General features: G+C 42.3%; 1 protein-coding gene across 4 annotated transcripts in view; it reads left to right on the forward strand.

Annotated features, from left to right (window-relative positions):
• Nucleotides 1-15,309, forward strand: part of Gigyf2 (GRB10 interacting GYF protein 2) — a 127,543-nt gene extending 112,234 nt beyond the window's left edge. For all 4 annotated transcript variants that reach the window (XM_036173789.1, XM_036173790.1, XM_036173792.1 and 1 more), the window contains 6 exons: nucleotides 2,942-3,157; nucleotides 3,283-3,488; nucleotides 4,580-4,734; nucleotides 6,182-6,372; nucleotides 10,413-10,560; nucleotides 13,499-15,309. In XM_036173789.1, the coding sequence (XP_036029682.1) occupies nucleotides 2,942-3,157; nucleotides 3,283-3,488; nucleotides 4,580-4,734; nucleotides 6,182-6,372; nucleotides 10,413-10,560; nucleotides 13,499-13,566 (984 nt within the window). In that variant the 3' untranslated portion in view covers nucleotides 13,567-15,309. The remainder of the gene's footprint in view (nucleotides 1-2,941; nucleotides 3,158-3,282; nucleotides 3,489-4,579; nucleotides 4,735-6,181; nucleotides 6,373-10,412; nucleotides 10,561-13,498) is intronic.
• The last annotated feature ends 5,151 nt before the right edge of the window (nucleotides 15,310-20,460 follow it).

Consider the following 20,460-nt stretch of genomic DNA (forward strand, 5'->3'; position numbering starts at 1 on the left):
TCCATGCTTAAGTAGTGTGCCCTTTGAAGGCCTTTAGATGGATGAGGTAGTGTGGCCGTCCTGAAGAACAGGCTTTATGTAGCTAGCACTTGAGGCAGAACAGTTAGTTTGTTGGAGAATGTATGCTGTCATGTTTACATCTGGTTTGTGCCAGTTACTGAACCAGGCAGCTGCAGGTACACTGAGAGAGATGGTGTGTGTGTGTGTGTGTGTGTGTGCAGTATGTGTGTACAGTGTGTACTCTGTCCATCATCTATCTATAATTACATACATATTTGGCATATACGTATATTCTAAATAGTAAACATCATCCAGTAGGTTAAAGCATTTCTGTACCTTAAAATTGCTTTCTCACTTTAATGTAAAAACAAAAGAAAAGATAAAACTTTATTCCTGGGATTACCTTTCTCCAAAAGGTTATCAAATAGGTGTCTCAGAGCAGAGTATTTGTTTTCAAAGCTAGGGACTGGAATGGTTTTAGTCTCTGTTTAGTGAAAAGTGACTGTGAACAAGAATCAGAGTCCCTCTAGGCCCCTGTGCATACTAAGAAGGCATCCTGTTGCTGAGCTACAGGCCAGCCAGACTCTTTCTGCCTCCAGCCCCGCTTCCCAAAAGTCAGTATCTCGCTTTGTGTTCGTTTGATTCATGTTCTTGGAGCCTTTTATTCTCCCTGTCCCTCACAGAGCATGAGATGCTGTTCTTCGCTTGTTTGTCACATGGAGAAACCCGAGATAATGTTCCTTATTTTGTCTTTCCTGGAGCGCCCTGCCTGGGACTCTAACCTGTTCAGTTTGGACATGCTCAGTGTTGTGCAGCTCTTGATCTTTTTTTTCTGTAGTTCCTGTCAATTGCATGATTGCCCTAGATAGATGTTGATTTCTCCTTTTTCCATCTTTCTTTGTATCGTTATTGGTGGGCACATTTCCTCAGTTTTCTCTTTTAGTTCTTCTGTTGAACATTAGCTTATACTATCTTGTTTTAAATTTCTGAGTTCTTTGGGTTTTGTAATATATAGCCTTCTATTCTTATTTTAGTGATTGCATCATTAACTCTCTAGGGCAGTGGTTCTCAACCTTCCTAATGTTTCGACTTTTTAATACAGTTCCTCATGTGGTGATCCTCTAACCATAAAATTATTTCCGTTGCTACTTTATAACTGTAGTTTTGCTAGTGTTAGGGATCATGATGTAAATATCTGGTGTGCAGCAGGCTATCTGATAGGTGACCCCTGTGGAAAGGTTGTTTGTGTCAAACAACCCTCGAGGCGGCTGAGGCCTCTATGTTGAGAACTGCTGCTGTAGGGATATTATTTGCTGATAGCTCAAAACAGAACAACACAAACAAAGCAGTTCAGAGCTAGAGAGGTGGCTTAACAGTTAAGAGCGCTTGCTGCTCTTGCAGAGGCCCCAGGTTCAGTCCCCAGCACCCCATGGAGGCTCACAACCACCTGTGACTCCAGTTCTCGGGAATCCAGTCCCTTCAGGTACAAATACATACATGCAGGAAACATATTCACACGTGTTAATTAATTTTTCAGAAGACAACCCCTAGCTGAGCAGTAGTGATGCACGCCTTTAATCCTAGCACTCTGGAGGCAGAGACAGGCAGATCTCTTGAGTTCAAGGCTAGCCTGTTCTATGGAGTGAGTTCCAGGACAGCCAAGGCTATACAAAGAAACCCTATTGTTTCTTGTGTGTTTTTTTAAATTTTTATTTCTTTTATTTTATGTGTTTATTTCGGTGCCTGGCTTTTATCTCAGAAGCATATGCTAAATGTTTAGCAATTTTGGGCTATTTGTTAAGGGTCTCAAAAGCTCATCAAAGGCTCTACTCTAGGCGCCCCTTTGGTGCTAGTGGTTATTCTCTGGGCTGTTTTGCTGTGGAGCATGCCTCTCACCTGTTGGTGTTCACTCAGTATTCACTGCTAGTCAGTTAACTGTAGAACAGTCTGTTCATCTGTGTTGGTCTTTCCAGGTGGAAACCTTGTTTTCTGCTTGGATGAAAGACAGTCGCTCAAGTGAACAGGGCAAAGGAGGCGGTTCAGGGCCTAAGTCCTGAGATGCACATAAGCACCTACAGTTCCTGTGCTTCCTTCATTTAGTTTTTCAGTTATGCTACTCTGGTAACTAATAATCTGCTTTCCAGATTATTAATCTTTAGATCCAGATACTTATTTTTGTTTGTGCACGGAAAGATCAAAGGACAACATCAGATCAGGTGCTTTGTGTGCTTTTTTGGTTTTTATTTTGTTTTTATAGAGATAGAGTATCTCACAGCTTGCAGCTTACCAAGTAGGCTGGACTAGTTGGCCAGTGACACCCAAGGTTCTTGCGTCTCCACCTCTGCAGTGCTGAGATTGTAGGTGTCTGCCACCTTGGCTCTTTCACATGGGATTCAGGGACTGAGCTCAGTGTCCTCAAGTTTGCAGAGCAAACACTTCACTGACTTAGCTGTCTTTCCTAGCCCTACTTTCTGTATTTAAAAATCATTTCTGCTTTTGTTGTCCTTTGCTGGTTTATGCTTTTAAAGAAGTGTCTGTAGCTGAGCATGTGGTGAACACCTGCAGTCTCTGTCTTAGGAAGCTGTGGAGGGAGGTCTTGAGTTTTAGACCTAATTGCGCCCTGTATAGTGAAACCCCATGTCAAAACCACACAAAAATAAACCCACAATAAGTTGATCCTTTTATTTTGGTGGTGCTTTGGGAAGTAAACATTTATTTCATTGCTGTGCTTAACCAAAAAGACTTCATCATTTGTAAGAAGTAATTCTCTGTTTAGTCTCTTGATTTCCCCCTCCAGTACCACTTGCAATTTCCATCTTAATTTAGCCAAAGAATTAACTCCATTGGGTTTTGTTTAGCTGTTGTGTGTTATATCCTGTAGTGGCCTGATGCTTGTAACTAATGAAAACCAAACCCTGAGTTGGCTGTCCTTATTTAACAGCAAAGGCGTCAGCAGAGGGAATTGATGAAAGCTCTCCAGCAGCAGCAGCAACAGCAGCAGCAGCAGAAACTCTCAGGTTGGGGCAATGTCAGCAAACCCCCAGGTACCACCAAGTCTCTTCTAGAGATCCAGCAGGAAGAGGCCAGGCAGATGCAGCAGCAGCAACAGCAGCAGCAACAGCAGCACCAGCAAACAAACAGAGCCCGGAACAGCACAGTGAGTTCCTTTCCTGAATGCAGTCGTGGACACTGCTTTTTGTTTATCTTTTTAAACTATCTTTTTAATGTTAACCAAAAATTATTTATTTATTTATTTATTTATTTATTTTGTCTTTTTAACAGCATTCCAACCTGCACACCAGCATTGGGAATTCTGTATGGGGCTCTATAAACACGGGTCCTCCTAACCAGTGGGCGTCTGATCTAGTCAGTAGTATCTGGAGTAATGCAGACACTAAAAACTCCAACATGGGGTTTTGGGATGATGCAGTGAAAGAGGTGGGACCTAGAAATTCAACAAATAAAAATAAAAACAACGCCAGTCTCAGGTAGGGCTTGTAATGATTACACCTGTGTACCTTGATTGGTGGGAGGTGAGGGCAGTAGAAGGGATGTTAGATACAGTGTTGATTTATAGTTTCATCTGTGCCCAGGCATGTAAATCACAATTGTGATGATTGCTCTCTACCCAGTGAAACATACGTGATTGTTCCTTGGGCTTGTCCTGCTGCTGAGCACTTAACCCCTTGCCTACTACATGGTGACTGCCTGATAATCATAAGACTAGAATATTTTTGTTGTTAACATTTCTCCAATGTTTTCTCTAGGTAACTTAGAGTTTTTTGTTATTTTGTATTTTTAAATTATATTTATACTAGAGTGAGCATTCTAAAAAACCTTCTGTAATGGCCTTAAATTTCCTATGTAACCAATTAGCTCTATTTCATCTTCATCTTTCTTTCCTCAGTAGCCAGTGTTGTTGAATGAGCATGGGTTTGTTGTTATATTCATGAACTCAGATCCCAGCACTGCCACTTCGTAGCTGTGTGACCTTGGCCACAGAGAACCTCTTTTGGGCCTCAGTTCCCTCATCGGTAAAATGAAGATAATAACTTCGTGAGTGTAGTTGTAAGGAGTAAACAAGTATACCTGAAATAGTGAATATGTGCCTGGCATATAGTGAGTACTTAATCCATGGTAGTGTGGTCAGTCTTTCTGGTTGAAGACTTCAAGAAAGGAAACACATCCCTTAGTGAGCTTCTTTGCCAGGCACTGTTCTGCTCCAGGCCTTTCTGAGATTGTCTTCATTCCTTACTCTAATCCAGAGAAGTGTCGGCACCATTTTGCATATGAGGAAACTGAGGCTTAGTAAATTGAACAGCTTATCTAAGAACATGTAGGAAGAATTTCATCATTTTCTCAAAAGAGAAGTCCTATAAACTAGGGTATTAGCTGAGGCTAGTTTTTCAGGAAGTGTCCATCAAAATACTTGACTTTTTTTTTTTTCTTTCGTATAGAACTAAGAATTGGCTTACTGGACAGCTCTCCGGTGTTGCCTAGGCAGTATTTATGGTATTGTAGTATGATCGCCTAGTAACAGTTTCTGGGACTATAATGTCGCCCTATTGTTTTGCTCTAGTAAATCTGTAGGTGTGTCTAACCGGCAAAGTAAGAAAGTAGAGGAAGAAGAAAAGTTGCTGAAGCTCTTTCAGGGAGTAAACAAAGCCCAAGATGGATTCTCCCAGTGGTGTGAGCAGATGCTTCATGCCCTTAATACGGCAAATAACTTGGATGGTAAGAATTGGGGAGGGAATCCCAGCATGTGGATTGACAGAGCAGGACCTACAAAGAGGTTGGCAGGTTGCAACAGTGAGCCAAAATATAGAAGATGAAATCTGTGGGGGCCAAGTCCCACACCCTCCATTAAAACTTGACTCCCATAGTATTACGTACGAAAAAAGTCCTGTAAAACTATGCTCACATAGATTATGTGCAGTTCCAAAAATTAAATGCCAGCTCAGGCTGCCTTAATGATGTACGGGACAAAGGACATCATAGTTTTTCATTAACCCTTTTTATGGAAAACATTTCCAGCTACGTTATCATTTCTAAGAAAAAGTTAAATGTCATAGTCAGGAGCAAGGTCAGCCTGGCCAGTAGAGTACTAAAGCCAAATGACATTGTTACCTTTCTGCTTTGGGAGGTGATGGAAATTGTGATAGAGTAAATAGACTTGCTTTGTTTGGCCTGAGACTGTACAAAAGTAAAGGTTTCAGCACAATTTCAAAAAAGCATGGTTGTAAACAAACTGTTTACAGAGAGCTAGCTCCTTAGATGGAAGTGAATCCCCTTCTCACCCCTAGATAGCCAACAGTGACTGTTGATCATACTGTATGTAGAAGGGATTGCCTTAGCTGATGACCAAGGTGATAACTGGCCTAATGCCAGCAGTCTTTAACCCTGAACAGTCAAGAATTGGCAGCCTCCTTTGCAGCATTGTAACGTTACCTAAGAGCCAGAAGGCCTTCAGAGAAAGGCAGAGTCCATAGTGGTCACGGCTGCCATCCATTAAGCACCTACCATGTGCTAGGCACTAGCTGGGCTAGCACAGTGTTATCCCAGTTATTCATTCTTTTCAGTGAATTTTGAAGATACCTTTACAAGGTAGGTGGTATTATCCCCATTTTATAAATTAGGAAACAGAGGCTCAGAATAATGGTTAAGTGATTCATCAAGGTCACACAGCCAACAAGCTTCAGAAACGAATTTTAAACCCATGCCTGTCTAACTCTGGTGTTTGTGCTTTTTTTTTCCCCTGAAACCACACAATTTGTATTTTCCACTTGATGCTTTCTAAAACACGTAATACCCTAGTTAATTACAAGTTTCAGATGATATATCTGTATCTTTAATAACTGTCATGGTAGCTGGTGTCTATTATAGCAATTAATAAATTGAATTAAAGGAAAGAAGGAATGAATGCCCACATTGCTTTAGGCTTGGTCTTTAGTGAAGTTCGGCATACGTGGTGTGTCTGTCTGACACTGCTGTTTGCATAAGTCAGCACTGTGACGAGCCTCTTTCATCTGTGCTAGGCAGGATGTCTACCACAGAAGCCGCATAGCTTTCCCGTTCCTGTTGACGCTGTGCCCGTGTGGTGATAGACTAAAACTTGAGGTCTGTTCTTTATGCATGTGTTTATTTTGTTACTGTCTGAGGTCCTCTCCCTCTTGTATTGCAGTTCCCACGTTTGTTTCTTTCTTGAAAGAAGTGGAATCTCCTTATGAAGTCCACGACTATATCAGGGCCTATTTAGGAGATACTTCTGAGGCCAAGGAGTTTGCCAAGCAGTTCCTTGAGCGCCGTGCCAAACAGAAAGCCAACCAGCAGCGTCAGCAGCAGCAGCAGCAGCAGCAGCAGCAGCAGCAGCAGGTATTAAGTGGCACAGTGTGTGCAGTACATGTGAACAGGAGTGCCTATAAATGTTGAGTAGCCAGAGAAATTAAAAGGAATATTTTGTTTTTATGCATCCATGACCAAAACTTTTCAAAATTATGTGGTCTTCATCTTTTTGAAGTGCTTGTCTGTAAATGTCCCAGACAGAGTGTCTAAGGTATCCTGGTCTGTTTTCCTGATTCATATATATGTTTTATTCAGACTGCAGATCCCAACATGACCCATAAATCTGTTTTTAAAACTTGGCATCTCCTGAATTCCACAGTGTTACTCTCTATGGGACATTTCACATGCTGTTGATGACAGGTGTTTCACATGCTGTGAAGGGAGTGTGAAGAGTGAGTTGTTCTTTGTTGCAGCTCTGTTCTATAACAGTATGCTGCCACCCTTTAATATAGTTCCTCAGGTTGTGGTCACCCCCAACCATAAAACTATTTTTGTTAATACTTCACAACTGTAATTTTGCTTCTGCTGTGAATCGTAATGTAAATATTTGATAGGCAACTCCAGTGAAAGGGTCGTTTGACAGTCCTCCCCCAAAGGGGTTGTGACCTACAGGTTGAGAACCAGGTTTGAGAGACTAGGAAATTAAGGAAACAGTCATTACCTCTACTGATTATGCTGTGTTGAGTTCTGTGAGCTTCTCATGTACAGCATCTTATGGGCACATAATTTTGTCTTCGTATTTGTTTAGAGGTGTTCTTTATGTGTTGATTGATTAACATTGATCCTCTCCAGTACAGCTGTCATTGTCACTCATACAGAACTCACCTGCACATTGTCTTCTCCCCGAGATGTGCAGTCTTCAGTGCTCAGGAGCGTCTGATGGCACCTGAGCACTGCAGTAGTGAAATCTCTCTCAAGAAACACAAGGGTGACTAACCAGAGAAAACACCTGCCTAACTAACACCTGTGAACCAAAGTAGGCAGGTGGATGATCCCTTGTCCCTCTTTAGTTGAAGGCATGTACCTTGGGTGTTAAAGTTCGTTTTACCTCTCTGAGCATATGTGTGCTCAGAGTGACCATAAAAAAACAAAACTTTAACAATTTAACACACTTTAACAATTCATTGAAATTCACAAATATAGGGTTTTTGAGGCTTGATAGTTAACATTTTCTGAAAGACAAGTTGGCAGTGTTGATAAAGAGCCATAAAAATACTCATATTCTCCTAGAGATGATAACTGGTATAGATCATTTCTGGAGATGTGGAAGATACATTGTAGCATAAAGTACTTAAGATCTAACTCTGTAGAGCAGAGGTAAATTAAGAGAGCATGGCAGGTGTCCATACCAGAGCACAGTAGAGCAGATGTCTCAGGGCATTGCAGGAGCATGTGGTGTGAAGTAGTGTGGGAAACACTGCACCTGTGGGGGGGGGTCTCCTCTGGGCTACAACAGCAAGGAAATGCCCCCCATCATATGTGCCCATGGACCTAGGCATGCTCTTCCACAATGCTCTCTCTACTCTGCCCTCAGGGCTACCACCTGATCTTTGAACTGGCTTCTGAAGTAAGTTTCTCTAATAAAGGCAACAGTAAGAACAAAGGATTAGTGTACTGTTTTATATCCTAACCCGTTGGCAGAAGTATGTAACGCAGCCTGGGAGGCCAGCTCCCGGACTGCACCCAGGGTAGCCAAAAGAATGCCTCAGAGTAGCAAAGGCTTAGGAAAAATTCTTTTCTATCTGAAGGGTAAATAAGGAAACACTCTTTCTGATGATAAGTTTCTCTTACTTCATCTTAAAAAATCATCTCTGAAAGTCTGTCTCCACATGGTTAGTTGCCTTCTTTACACACAGCTATATATCTCTCTTTACATCTCTCTCCTGTAGTCACACATCTCTATACAGTGCATCTCTTTTCTATACAGCTTAATTTTCCTTGTCTCCACACGATTACAAATCTCCACGTATTCTCCATACAGTTACATTCTCCACATCTCTACAATTTTTCCTCCATTCAGCTACATCTTTTTACACTTCTTTCTCCTTTCTCCTTCAACATACATCTCTCAGCTCTGAATTCAGCTACATTCCTCTTTCATTGCGTGTACACGCACACATGCGCGCGCGCACGCACACACACACACACACACACACACACACACACACACACACGCACACACCTTAGCAACCAAACTATAGACAATTATATGATACATTTTCAGGGTCTGACCCATTCTCATAACACATAAGTCACACAATTTCTCTTAGGCTAGGGAGGTTGTGTTGACGAGCATGGTGAGTAAAGTGACACGTAGTTCTTACGTGGTCAAAGTTCCCAGATAGAAAGTGGCATTGAAATCCAGGACTTAACAGTAACAGTTGGTTTGCTGAACCTTGAGTGGTAGGGGTACATGCAGAAAGAGAATTACTGCAGGGAGTTTTGTCTACCAAAGTTGCTTCAAGTCTGACCTTGATTCAGCAGTAAACACCTGGGAACGTGTCCTTGTGTATTCTCTGCAGGGGCAGCTAGTCGGTTTGAATTTGTTCTGAAGCCTAAAATTAGCTGTCTTTGTGACTGAGAATACTATTACTTTCCTATGTCAGTTATGAAAAATATCCTAGTATGATTTCTGTTTATCAAAATTATACAGCTTAAGCAGAAATCATCTTCCTGACCATCCATAGCTACAAGTGTCCCAACAGATGCAATATGTACATGAGATAAACACACAAGCGGTAGGGAACACCCATAGCAGTTTTGAGGAAAGAAGTGTAGTTGCACATGAGAAAAACTGCAGGCAGAAGCAACAGTCATTTACAGTCACCATGCGGGGCTCCCCATCAGAATTATTTGTCTGGTGGGTCGGCCTGTTTAATACTAGTTGTCACCTGCTGTATACTCCCACAGCCTCTGGTAAAGCCATTGCAACTAGCAGCTCTCAGCAAGTACAGAGGCAATATTTTGGTAACAAATCCCTTCTGGGATTGCTATATGAATAACATACATGACTTTAGCCTTTAGTGGTACACTGCCAGCTGGTTCTTACCTTGTCCTCTGACCTGAATACTAGAAAACAAAGATACTTTGTGCCCTGAGTCCAGTCAGGTGCATGTATTGTCATCGTGTTGAGGCCTGTTGAGGTCAGCTGCTGTGTGTTTCATTTCTTACTGGCTGACACAGACACTGTATCTGCTAGAACACTTAGGACAACCGTTCTGGTATGGCCTGAGTGAAAGCTGGGGTTCCTGGAGGGACTTTAGAGACCTCAGGCGTCAAGTGGGGTGTTGAAATGAGGACAGGTAGTTCAGTGGCTGGCTGTCTGTCAGCTTCTGTATTGCCAGCACTGGTTTGGGCTTTTTTTTCCTTAAGATTTATTTTTAAAATAACTTTAAATTATGGATTCCTGTGTGTCAGTGAGTACGTGCACATGAATGCAGGTCAAAGCATGAGATACCCCTGGAGCTGGAGTTACAGGCAGTTGTAAGCTGTCTGATGTGGCTGCCAGGAATCAGACTAAGGGCCTTTACAGGAACAGTGTGAACTCTTAACCGCTGAGCTGCCTCTCCAGCCTGGCTTGGTTTGTTTGCGTGTGCACTTGCACATGCACTTTCGCACGCAGGCACGCATATGTGCCGTGATGGACCGGTGGAAGTCAGAAGTGCTTTGGGAGTTGGTTCTCTCCTTCCACCAGGTTCTGGGGATGAACTCAAGCCATCAGACTTTTGTGGCAAGCATTTTTGCCCTGTGAGCTCTTACGAGGATTTTTTTAAAAAAGATGAATTTATTTATTATGTACAGTGTTCTGCCTGCATGTGTCCCTGCAGGCCAGAAGAGGGCACCAGATCTCATTACAGATGGTTGGGAGTCCCATGTGGTTGCTGGGAATTGAACTCAGGACCTCTGGAAGAACAGCCAGATGCTCTTAACCTCTGAGCCATCTCTCCAGCCCCTTATCAGGATTTTTGTTTACGGACTCACACTTGATAAGGCCAGCCATTCTCTTAGAGCAGTCCTCATCCATATGTACTGTATAATTGTAATTGTGCTGTTTGTTTCTTGTATCACAGGACTCTGTTTGGGGCATGAACCATAGTACACTCCATTCGGTATTTCAGACCAATCAAAGCAACAACCAACAATCCAGTTTTGAGGCTGTTCAAAGTGGCAAAAAGAAGAAAAAGCAGAAGATGGTGCGAGCAGATCCCAGTTTATTAGGTGAGAATAGGCCTAGAGTCTCAGCCTGGGCGGGAGGAAGGTTCGGGTAATGCCAGTAACCAGATACACCACTACAGTCTTTCAGGTAAAGATTCATTTTACTTACTGGCCTTAAGAGAAGTAGCCAGTAACTGTTTCCTGGGCATGTAGGTACATGATGTTCCTCCTGTGCTGGAATAAGCACACTAACAGTATTACGGTCCCTCAGACGTGAAAGCATTGCTTAGCATTTCTATAAGAGAGCTGTTGTCCTTACACAGCAGCTTCCTAGAAAAGCAGATTCCTAAAATTAGGGCTTTAAAAGACTAGTGGGAAGGGTGGGGAATGGTATTTCATAAATAATGAATATAAGTTGCTGTGTTTCTTAAATTGGCCTAACAACCCCACAAGTAGTGATGAAAATGAAGTTATTTTCTATTTTTGAATATGAAGTTCATAGACTTGGCTATCATAGAGTCCTTCTTTAGAATGTTAATACCAAACGTGGGTTAAAAAGTATAAAACTCTGACAAATAGGTGAACAGGTTTCTTTCTCCAACTCCAAAGCCAGCTTTAATTTTTAAGTGAATTGGAACTACAAAAAGACCATTTGCCTTATATGTCTGTAGAGAACAGCAGAAACAACATTTGGGAAGATTTATGAAATTCTATCCTGTTGGAATTGTGCTATACCATTAGGCCAATTTACTCTTTTTTGAGGGGGGAGGTCATTTTCTCTTGATGATTCATCCTTCTTCCGATGTCTCATTTGTCCAATGGTCTTCAGATACCTTAATTGGATGCTCTTATTCTCCTAGAAAGACAAAAACAAAACCCTACCCCAATCCTAACTTTGGGGAGTCCCCTCCCCCACTTTTTTTCAGAGCTGAGGACCGAACCCAGGGCCTTGCGCTTGCTAGGCAAGTGCTTTACCACTGAGCTAAATCCCCAACCCACTCCCCCTTTTTTTTAATTGGCAAATTATATCTTATCAAATGAAAGGCATTTGTTAGTCTTATAAGTTAGTTTAGTTTGAATAGTCATGCTGTTTGATGAACTATTGCCTTTTCTGATCAAGAGGTTTCTCCTGTTAGAATCTAGTCTCTATCAATCTTGATAGTATCCATAGCTGTGAACAGGTTTCTAACTGTAGCTCTGGCTAAGAAACCCTTGGGTTTTAGCTTACAGGATGAGAGGTTGCTCTGCAGATGTGGTCCAGCTGTACATGTTTGTCCTCTGCAGCATGTTTTTGGTCTTCTGCCATAGACCCCAGAAGACAGGGACTTAATCATCCCTCAGTACGGGCATGGGAGATAGGTAGGTCCTCCTAGACCTTACAGGCTCCGCTGTCCTGCCGGGAGGAAGACTAGCACTGCAGGACAAGAGCAAGCTTTTCCTGTGACAGTCACTGTCTGCCTAGTCCTCTTTCTGGGAATTCCTGTGTTTATTCGTCTTCGTGGATTACTTTTCACTGTATATATCCCTTGTAAAGTTACAGATTGAGAAAATTTTCCCATGCATGTACTAGAAAAACAGGTTACAACTGGATCTGTAAGTATCCCTTGAAGGAGCAGATTGAAGGGGAACTTTAATTCTGAAACAAACCAACAGAGGGAGCCACAGGCTGGTTTCACTTCCCAGTGTCCCTTACTCTGGTCATCCTGATTTGAAGGGTTTCCAAGTGGCCAGTGTAAACCATTTGGGGGTGACAAAATACACCCTGCAGTGTTCTCCCAGTCAGGCTTCTCTTTCCTACAGAGAGTGTCGTAATCCTAAAGAAGCCATGCAAGGGAGTATTCTAGACCTAGTAGAAAGTGGTCTGTGGAGCAGCAGAGTGGGCAAATCCATCCCCCTTGCTGTTCATGGCACCCATAAGCTGTTGTTTCTGTGAAGTTGGGATTCTGAGTTTATACCTTACTGAGCTTTTAAATCAATTAAGTTAGACTAAAAAGCCTCCCCTGGTAATCAGGACATTATAACATCACATAAGGTTCATTTCTCCACAGGTTTCTTTTCCTGCCTTGATTGAAATTAGTTGATTTTAAAATTACATTTCTTCTTCTGTTACATGGAGCTCATTGTTTCTAACCCATTTCATTTGTTCTTGACATGAAATCAAACAAACCTGCTTCAGAATAGAGTTAATAGCTCACTTCATAGACTTGGTCTTTAGGTTTTTAGACTTACCAAATCAAATCTTTACCTCAAAGACATGAACACTAAGCCTTTCAGTATTTCCAGGGGAAAAGGCCTTGCCAGGTGGGTTGTGGGTGCAGTTGCTGGTTGGGACTTTGGATGGATTTGGTGTCCTTGCCTCTCCCTGTGCTCAGCCTTGTCAGACAGCGGCTGTCCCATAGCCTTCTTGGTTAGTAAACAGGCTTATTTTTTCAAATCTTATTTTGAGTCTGTTAATTAAGCTATTTTATTATGTAAGGCATTTTTGTTTGTTTTTGGAACATTTCAAATGTGTATTTATTTGAAAATTTGAACACTGAAGTACAAAACTGGAGGTGTGAAAACCCACCCAGCACCATTAACCTTGTTGGAGTGGAGGGCGTCGCCTGTTTGCTTTTGGTTTTCAAACAGCAGCTGAAACAGTTGAGGATTCATCTAGGGCAGAGGAACTGGGACGCTCATTCCCAAGAGGCCTGTACAGTACAGTTATTATCAGCTTATGGTGGTGGGTTTTATTGGAAAAGATCCTTCGTGTGACCAGTATCATTAGGTCTTCCAGTGTTTGTGAATACTGTCAGTGATGCTTCTCCTGAGCGGATTCTGTTCCAGTCTGATCAGAGACCTCTTTCTGCAAAGGTCTATTTGCTTACCTTTCTTTCTTCTCTCTTTCTTCAGTCCCCAGTTTAGTGTCAGTCTTGAGCAGGAGAGACTTGAACCCCAGCCAGCTGCTTGACGACGAGCCACTTGGCAGAGCGGTCACTCATAGACTGCCTTTTTCTCGTAGGCTTTTCCGTCAACGCGTCATCAGAGCGACTCAACATGGGTGAGATTGAGACTCTGGACGACTACTGATGATGTACTGATGCTGAGTACCTGCCGCTGTGCCAGCCTTCCCTCCTGCCTAATGACCATGGATTCTCCTCGGTGGACACAACATGCATTCACCATTTGCTCTCTGTCACTCTGCAACAAATCACAGAACCAATCATCTCAGGCTTTTTTTTTCTAGCCCTTCGTGTCCAAGATTATTTTAAACCACTGCTGGTGAGCATCTCAGACTGTCCCTAAGTGGACCAGACCCTTTGTCTTGGGGGTGGCAGTTGAGATTGCTCCCCAGCAGGGCTGATATTGGCAGCACACATTGACTGTGCATTGATTTCATCTACTGTCTCCTGAAAGTGTGTTGGAATCTTGCCAAGAGCAGACTCTTTCTCTGGTCACTATTTTTGTTTGTTTTGTTCTTTCTCACCCCACTCCCAGCCCCACCCCCAGTACAGGCAAAGGGTCTAAACTGGCGCAGTCATGAAGAGAGTTAATGGTTAATTGACATTGGCCAGCAACAAATGCTCCCCTGGACAGTGACTCCACTATTGCCAGAGCCAGGCAGAACCCTGTTTAGAGGTTGCATGGCCTTTGCTAACTTCGGGATTGCATCAGAGGCCCTGAGCAGGTGTATTGTAGACTGGCTTGTTTGATGCTGCACATCCTTCACTTGTTCTTTCTGAATATCTTTCTGGAGAAAGGATTCATGTTTTCTTCATTAGCTAGTGATTTTCCAAGCAAGCTGAGTTCTCTCCTGACATACTCCAACCTTACTGGACAAAGGAAACCCTATGGCCTGGGACAGGGACTTGTAATTTTCCTTTCATATAAAAACTGATTTTTCCCCCCATAAATATTTTTACTTCAAAGGACTAGGACCAGTTTGTTTTGGGCCCTTCTGTGAAAATTTGTCTCGTTTAAGAGGCATCTTTACCATATGTATGAATTTGTGTAACTTCAACTCGGATAGGGATAAACTTTCACTTCTGATAAAAGCTGGGAATTTCATCTGTTCCTCAGAGCAGTGTGTGTGTGTGTGTGTGTGTGTGTGTGTGTGTGTGTGTGTGTGTGTGTGTGTGTGTAGCCGTGGCCTTGAAAGGTTTTTTTGTAAAGATTCTGGGATGGCAAGTTGTTTGCCCTTTCTGAAAAGAACATACAAAATCTGACCATCTTTAAGACCTTCATCCATGGAAACCACTATGCAGGAGGATGCAGTGGGATGGAGGGTATGGGCAAGAATGGGAGGACGAGGCCTGCTCCTACCCATTCACATCAAGTAGAAATGTGCTCAAGCTCTATTTATAACTGATGGCCTCCACCAAACGCCTGTAGACCATCACCTGGGATGGTCAGGCATACCTCACGGGAGCTGTGGGCCTGCTGTGCCTGTGCACGAGGTGCTGTGCTGGGCAGCTTGTAGGTGAAGGCCCTTCTCTGTCCATTGGTACCCGGAGAAGCCGGAGGTGCTCTGAGAGCAGTTTGGTTTTGGAGGGTTATATTTGCTTTCTATTTTTATTATTTTGGATCATCATTCTCCCTATCCCTTCTTGCCTCTCCCTCCTAAACATGTATAATAACTATACAGAGACTGCTACAAACTTGTAAATAGTTTTTGGATCAAATAGCGTAAGGAGAATGGGACTCCTATTCTCCTTTGCTTTGTAAATTCAAGAGGGGGGTGGGGAAGAGGGATAGTTAAAATGTTTACAAAACTTTAAGCTCCCTCGGAACTTTTGCCAGTGTGGAGGAAAATAAAAAAGAACTTAAATAAAATGTGGTTGTGCTCTGTCTCGTACTCACCTCCCTTGAGGCTGAGCTTAGCCTGAAACTCTACTCTTGGCGGCATAGACCAGCTATAGTACCGCAGGCACTGGCAGTCAGAAGGCACTGGGGCCCTCTCTCCCAGGGCTCGAGTGCTGATTGGGTCTGTGTTTGGGAGGGTAGAGGTTCAGAGGAATGTGGTAAGTCTTCCTTTGTGCTGAGCTGTGGACTGGACACTGCCTTTGAACCACAGACCCGCAACATGTCCTTCCTTGAACTTGCCCACCTCTTCTAAATCAGACTCTGCTTTTTGTTCCAGCAAGATAAAAATAAATCTAAAAACAAAGTGGGAGTAGAGTGGACATGTTAGGAGAACAAAGCTTTTTTCCCTTCCATTTGCTCCCCAGTTAGTGGAGAATACCATTTTTCTGGAGACATTTTTCATCTTTTGATTATGCTTGTTCATACTCTCTTTGCTCACTCTTACAGTCACCACTCACCACCCTCTATAAAATTATTTCCTTCATTATTCTGTCGAGGGTTTGGGGGTTGGCTGGGCTGTCAAGGGAGTGCTGGGGGTGGAACTCTGGGTGTGGTGTATGCTAAGCTTCCGTTCTACCACTGGGTGACCCACCAGCTGTTTCTTCTTGCCTTGTCTCTGGGACTGCAGTACTCAATTGGGATCCTGGGTTACTATCAGAGACCCTTAAAGCAACCAGATGTGTAATACTCATTTTCAGATGTTTGATTCTTTAGGAATGGTGATCATATTACAGCTTCTTGTAATGTTATGGAGAAAGCCTAAAGCCTGCTCAATGAGAATTTCAGCTATAAGTTGTCAGAGAAATGAGTTTCCCCTGCGGGGAACTCTATCTCCAAGGCAGTGTGGTATGATTTCCAGAAGGCTCCATGTTAGCATTAGCCTCATTATTGACCATTCTTCCTGTCTTGTCTCTGAAACTCAGTGTCCCCACCTGTCAGACTGTTTGGGGCAGGGTACTGTGTTGGGTCATCTGGGAAACTTGAAACAGAACCAGTCCTGTTGGGGATCTCTGCAAGCCTTACAGCTGGTAGGGAGAGATCCCTGTGAATTGGAACTTGAGTCGGGATCATCTTTAAAGGCACTGGGTCGAAACTCTGAGACCTTGTGATTTGTTCTTACACATTCAAGTGGTGGCACACGCCTTTAATCCCAGCACTCGGGAGGCAGAGGCAGGCGGATCTCTGTGAGTTCGAGGCCAGCCTGGTCTACAGAGCAAGTTCCAGGACAGGCTCAAAGCTACAAACAGAAACCCTATCTTGAAAAACAAAAAACAAAAAATGAGTTCTGGGGTTGGGGATTTAGCTCAGTGGTAGAGCACTTGCCTAGCAAGCGCAAGGCCCTGGGTTCGGTCCTCAGCTCCAAAAAAAAAAAAAAAAAGTTCTATTGGCTGATAAACAGAACTCAGGGCTAGGGCCTAAGGAGGAAGGATTTGTCATAAGGATAGATTGTATTGGTGGAGGATCCAAAGTACATGGGACCTCTTTCCAAGGGATGGGTTTCTAGTCACAGAGACAAAGCTTAAGATTAGGACCTACATGCCCAGGATTTGGGGATTAAGAAAAGCTGGTTCCATAGTAGCAAAAAGATCACCAGGTTGTTGGACATTTACTTTTTAGCCTTCAGGGTAAAAAGGCATCATTTACTTCTCTTGAAGAAAATAAAAAGCCTTTGTGTTTAGCAATTCTGGATTTTCTAATGCTTTTTATGAGCTGTCCCTCCTACCAAGTTCTGTGTCCCAGAACTCTAACTTGAGGTGGAGCCCCATATAGTGACATTTTATTTGTACTGAAATGTGATTTATTTGTATGTTAATAATGTTGCCTTGGGGTCAGAGCAAGCCATAGCAGAAGCTGGGTGATGGTGGTGCACGCCTTTAATCCCAGCACTTGGGAGGCAGAGCTAGGAGGATCTCTGTGTGTTCAAGGACACAGCTAGCATGGCAGACACACGCCTTTAATCTTAATACCAACCGTAGAAGAACTGGAGTTCTGTACAGACAGGCAGTGACAAGGAGGTCATGTGGTTGGGTTTACAACCAATGAGAAGGCAGAACACAGGGTTGGGGATTTAGCTCAGTGGTAGAGCGCTTGCCTAGCAAGTGCAAGGCCCTGGGTTCAGTCCTCAGCTCTGGGGGGGAAAAAAAAGAGATAAAATAACAAAAAAGAGAAGGCAGAACAGAAAGTCTATATAAAAGACAGGACACAGGAAGTAGCTCTCTTGCGGAGAGGAAAGACAGAGCAGCAGTGAAGGGTAAGGTTTTCAGCTCTCAGCTATTGCTCTGACCTCTTGGCTTTTAACTCTGCAATTGGCTCTGTGTTTCTTATTTAACAAGATGGTTACATCTACATCCCCATGCTGGAAACCAGTTTTTCTTACAAGATTTTAAGTGAGCAGACAGACTCCATTGCCAGCTGCTCCAGAGCTTCCCTTCAGCTCCAGCCTCCCATGGTGAATGTGTGAGCACCCAGGGAAGGGACTGTTGCCTCTTGGTTCCTTGATAATGCATGTCAAGCCACTCTACAGTTTCACTGAGGGGACTCTTAGTGTTCTGTTACCGTGAAGAGATATGATGACCAATTCTTATAAAAGAAAACAAATTGGGGCTGGCGTACAGTTTCAGATGTTTAGTCCATTATTAATATGGCAGGGAGCATGGCAGCATGCAGGCTGTAAACAGAGGATTCCCATCCTGTGAGCTGCTTCCAAATGACCACACTGAGGTTTATATTAATTATAAATGCTCAGTTGATAGCTTGAGCTTGTTACTAGCTAACTCTTAGCTTTAAATGAACCCATATCAATCCATGTATTGCCACATGGCTCATGGCTTTACCTGTGCTCTAACATGTCTTGCTTCCTAGGTGGCTGGTTCAAATCTCTCCCAACTCTGCCCTCTTTCCCATCATTCTCAGTTTCATTTCCCCACCTAACTTCCTGTCTGGCTACCAGCCTGTCAGCTTCCTATTAACCAATAAGTAATACATATTCACAGTGTACAGAAGGATTGTTCCACAGCATTTCCCCTTTCTGTCTAATTAAAAAGGAAGGTTTTAACTATCATAGTAAGATTATATGTAACAACAAAAGCAGTTATTAAGAATTACAGTTAAAGCCGGGCGGTGGTGGCACACTCATGTAATCCCAGCACTCGGGAGGCAGAGGCAGGTGGATCTCTGTGAGTTCTAGGCCAGCCTGGGCTACGGCGCGAGTTCCAGGACAGGCTCCAAAACTATACAGAAAAACTCGTCTCAAAAAAAAAAAAAGGAAGGAAGGAAGGAAGAAGCAAAAACAGTTACAATATCCAGTTCATTTGTATTTGACAGAATTAAAGAAAATAATTATCCTATCTTGGTTAGTCTAAAGTTTCATTCATCTAATTTATCTTTTACCATAACTAAGAAAAACTGCCTAGTTTTAAACTCCATCAAAGACTGCAGAAGGGTGAAATGTTAATGACAGGGACAAATCACTGCCTAGACAGTCATTCATAGTGCCGTAATGCTGAGGCATCCAACTCTGGCCTATAGGCCTAGCATATCTGACAGACTTTCCTGTGAAGCAGGGAATTCTGAAGGACTGTCCTACCTTGTCTTGTTCAGCAGTCAACTTTTTTGTGTCCTGCTGGTCCAATTTAGACAGTAACTCCGCAATCGAGGCCAAGGGCAGTTTCTTTGCCCACATGGCTAGCTTTTGCCATAAAGAAAACAAATTTCATATGGAGTTTCTATGATGCCCATCATCATCTCTGAAGTGTGTTGATGCTGTCAGGAGCAGATGTGTATCACTGTCATGAAAAGTTACTAAAACATTTTAAATGCCATATTCTGTAGGTCTTTGAAGTATTTGATGACCATCTATCTAAATACATGTGTTTATGGTTTTGAAAACATACCTAACATGACTATAAATTTTGACTATTATAGATGACTACTAATCTGTATTTCTTTTTTTTTTTTTTTCTTTTTTCTTTTTGGTTTTTCAAGACAGGGTTTCTCTGTATAGCTTGGTGCCTTTCCTGGAACTCACTTTGTAGACCAGGCTGGCCTTGAACTCACAGAGATCATCCGCTTGGCTCTGCCTCCCAAGTGCTGGGATTAAAGGCGTGCGCCACCACCACCCAGCCTAAAGCATTTTGTTTTGTTTTTTTTCGAGACAGGGTTTCTTAATCTGTATTTTTTAACTATACATTTTAAAATAAGCTGCATAAGTACAATACCCTAAACAAGAGTAGAAATATACATATAGTATAACAAAATTAACTAAATTTCAATAAACCAAAGTCAATACCAATGTAAAGTATTTAAGATTAATAATTGTTTTTTGGATTCAATAATCTGTACTTTTATCCTATCATTTTTAGGCCAAGATCCCTGATTCTAATCTCCTTTGTCAGCTTTTTTCTTGACCATTACCAATAACAACTTGTAACCAACCTCCCTTAAATGATCCATAACCCATCTTTTGGGAATGTGGGTGTCGTTTTCTAAAGTACTTCCTATTTACTGGGGGCACTGGTAATCTTTGGGAGAGCCTGAGAAAAATTCAGGATTATGGTCAAGTCCTGACTGGAGTATTCTTTGAGACTGAATCATCTCAGCTAGTAACCTTGAAACTGTTCTGGATGCAGAATTCCGAGGAGACTAACAGGCATTTTGAAATGCTGGATCACTTGGGGCATGTTTTTCTTGGAGTTTGGTCTCCTTGCTCTGGAAATATACATAAACTTTTAAAGTTAACATATATCTGTATTAATGCAAGTATAGACTATGCATTATACACAAGTCAGCCAAAGATTATCTTTTTGTTATGTATCTGAGCAGGTAAAATATACATCGAATGTCTTGTAGTTCATTTTTTTTTTTTAATGTCTGGACTTACTCTTTTTTTTTTTTATGTCAGAATTTCAGGGGTCTTCCTTGATGAAACCTGATTTTCTTTAATCTGGAATGAATCCATAGCCTCTTATTTCCTGTAGAAATGAAAACAACTTCTCCCCCAAAGTAACATATCTTTTGACTTAAATTTTGAAGTCAAGATTTTTTTGTTGTTGTTTTTTTGTTTTTGGTTTTTTTTTACATGCACAAATGCTTTATTAATACAACATAAACTATAAAGGAGTA

This window comes from Onychomys torridus, chromosome 23 (genome assembly GCF_903995425.1).
Source record: "Onychomys torridus chromosome 23, mOncTor1.1, whole genome shotgun sequence".
NCBI classification, from domain to species: domain Eukaryota; kingdom Metazoa; phylum Chordata; class Mammalia; order Rodentia; family Cricetidae; genus Onychomys; species Onychomys torridus.